The 2,344-nt window shown below is 46.8% G+C and overlaps 1 protein-coding gene across 1 annotated transcript; it reads right to left on the bottom strand.

The window, feature by feature from the left end:
- Positions 1-243: 243 nt before the first annotated feature.
- On the bottom strand, positions 244-1,535 carry OR10G3 (olfactory receptor family 10 subfamily G member 3). The gene has a single exon (XM_012752655.3). The coding sequence runs from the start codon at positions 1,485-1,487 to the stop codon at positions 546-548; it is 942 nt and encodes a 313-aa protein (XP_012608109.2). The 5' UTR covers positions 1,488-1,535; the 3' UTR covers positions 244-545.
- Between the last annotated feature and the right edge of the window lie 809 nt (positions 1,536-2,344).

Raw genomic sequence — 2,344 nt, 5'->3', positions numbered from 1 at the left:
ACTAGCTCCCAAGGTATATATCCAATCGGAACAGAACCGAAGAACATTCCCCCATCAAGAGAACTATAGTCCATCTCATGAGGGCTTGGCCAACATTAGCCTAGAGGATGAAAAACCCAATGGGTACTCTTGGTGTGTGAATCCTCTGGGTGTCTAAGTGTGCCATCTTTTGCTATATTCTGGGTGGATTTAGTCTCATTTTCTTCTCTTGTAGGAGCTGAGAGTTGTTTTTCTGAAGGGGATACTAAGAAACTGTGAGAAAGTGGTAGTATTTCACTTTAAATTGTTTGATCTTATTGTGTGGATATCACAAGGCTATATAAAAGGGAAAAAGCAAGAAGAAAAAAATTCCACCGAAATCTAAACATTATAATAAACTCTAAATGTGAAGGCCTCCTCAGTGAAAGACAGACACTTTTTGGTAGAGACAGGGTCTCGCTCTTGCTCAGGCTGGTCTCGAACTCCTGAGCTCAAATGATCCTCTTGCAGGCATGAACCACCATTGCAGGCATGAACCACCATTCCCCTGGCCAAGGCAGACACTTTTAAACCTGACTCTTAGTCCTAGGGCCTCCTATCATTCTTCGCAGAGCCAGCTTCACCTCTTGGTTCCGCAGAGTGTAGATAAGGGGGTTGAGGAAAGGAGTGATGGCTGTTGGGAACAGGGCAGCTGCGCCATCCAGGGGGCTGTTGCTTTCAGGCCTTAGGTAGATGAAGGCACAGGGCACGTAGTACACGGCGACTACGGTGACATGGGCTCCACAGGTTGAAAAGGCCCGGCGCCGCCCATCCGCTGTACGGATCTTCAGGATGGTCTGAATGATCTGAATGTAGGAGAGGAGGATCAGGGAGAAGCAACTGGCAACCACCACCCCAATGTCCACAAAGGTCACCAGCTCGTTGACCGTCGTGTCAGCACAGGCCAGCTTCAAAACTGCAGGGATGTCACAGAAGAAGTAATCTACCTGGTTGGGCCCACAGTAGGGCAGGCGGAAGGTCAGGACGGCCTGGAGAGCCCCATGGATGGAGCCCGCCAGCCAAGCTCCAGCAGCCAGCAAGGCACTCAGCTTCGCAGTCATGAGCACAGGGTAGCGCAGGGGCCGACATATTGCCAGGTACCTGTCGTAGGCCATCAGCGTGTAGAGGAAGCACTGGGTGCTGCCCAGAAAGTGATAGAAATAGAGCTGAGCAGCACAGCCACCAAAGGGGATGGGTTTGATGCCTGAAGTGAAGGTCATTGCGAGGCGAGGGACAATGATGGAGGAGATGCCCATGTCAATGATGGAGAGAACACCAAGGAAGATGTACATGGGGCGGGCATGGAGCTTCGGGTCTGCCCAGACGGTGATTAGAATAAGCAGGTTCCCCAGCTGAGTCAGGATGTAGATGAGCAAAAAGAACACAAAAAGGAATGTCCTTAGCCTGAGTGGGTAGGGAATTCCTGTGAGGATAAATTCAGTCAGCACTGTGCTGTTGTCTCTTTGCATCTCCCAAAGACTTACCTAGAGAAGAGACAAAACAGAGGTTGGCATAGAGGTGAGAGGAAGGTGAAAAAGATTGTAAAAACTAGGTGCAGTGGCAGAGAAGTTTCTCTCTTACGTGGAAAGATGACAAACAGGGAGAAACTATGTTCTCTGGCAGGTGTTTTGTAAATCAAACTTTACTGGAACACAACCATGCTTGTTTATTTACACAACGTCTGTAGCTGCTTTGGTGTCATGATGTCAGAGATGAGTGGCTGTGTTTGGCCTGAAAAACCTGAACCCTCTGGACCTTTACAGGAAAAGTTTGCTCCTAGCAGTTTGCACCCAGAGCAATTTTTCCAATAACCTTTGGAAAATAATTATTGACTGTTGTATTTGCACAGGCCAGGGGTTCTTGGAAACATGACAAGTGAGGGAAAGGGTATTATGTTCATTAGATGCTCTGTAAGTTCAGAATCTTCCAGAGGCCACTGGCTCATTCTCACATCTGCCAGGACATAAACTTATACAGAATGGGGATATGTAGAAAGAAAATGAGGGAACTCTTTTTACTCCTTTGCTGTACAGAGAATGAAATAGAATTTTGATTAAATGGCTAGTTGTGTGTGACAGTGCTTGATGCTGTAGAGATCTACTTTACAAATTCTTAACAATTCAGAGGAAGAGAATGCAAGTAAAGTGAGGACTAATACCACCACTCACTGTGGCTGGTACTTGGTGCTATGTATCTCAGTTACTTTGTATGTCATCATTTAGCCTTAGCACAGGGTAAAGGAAGAGAGGAGAGGAGGAAGAAAAGAGGGGTGGCTGTAGTGAGAAGTCAGAGATTAAAGAAAAAGCAAGGATATTAGAAAGGATGA

The sequence above is a fragment of the Microcebus murinus genome, chromosome 6 (assembly GCF_040939455.1).
Source record: "Microcebus murinus isolate Inina chromosome 6, M.murinus_Inina_mat1.0, whole genome shotgun sequence".
Classification (NCBI taxonomy): domain Eukaryota; kingdom Metazoa; phylum Chordata; class Mammalia; order Primates; family Cheirogaleidae; genus Microcebus; species Microcebus murinus.
This window is presented reverse-complemented; position numbering and strand designations above follow the sequence as displayed.

Bases quoted from the DNA above. Each gene is read 5' to 3' on its own strand.
- OR10G3 (XM_012752655.3), bottom strand. From the start codon at position 1,487: ATGCAAAGAGACAACAGCACAGTGCTGACTGAATTTATCCTCACAGGA.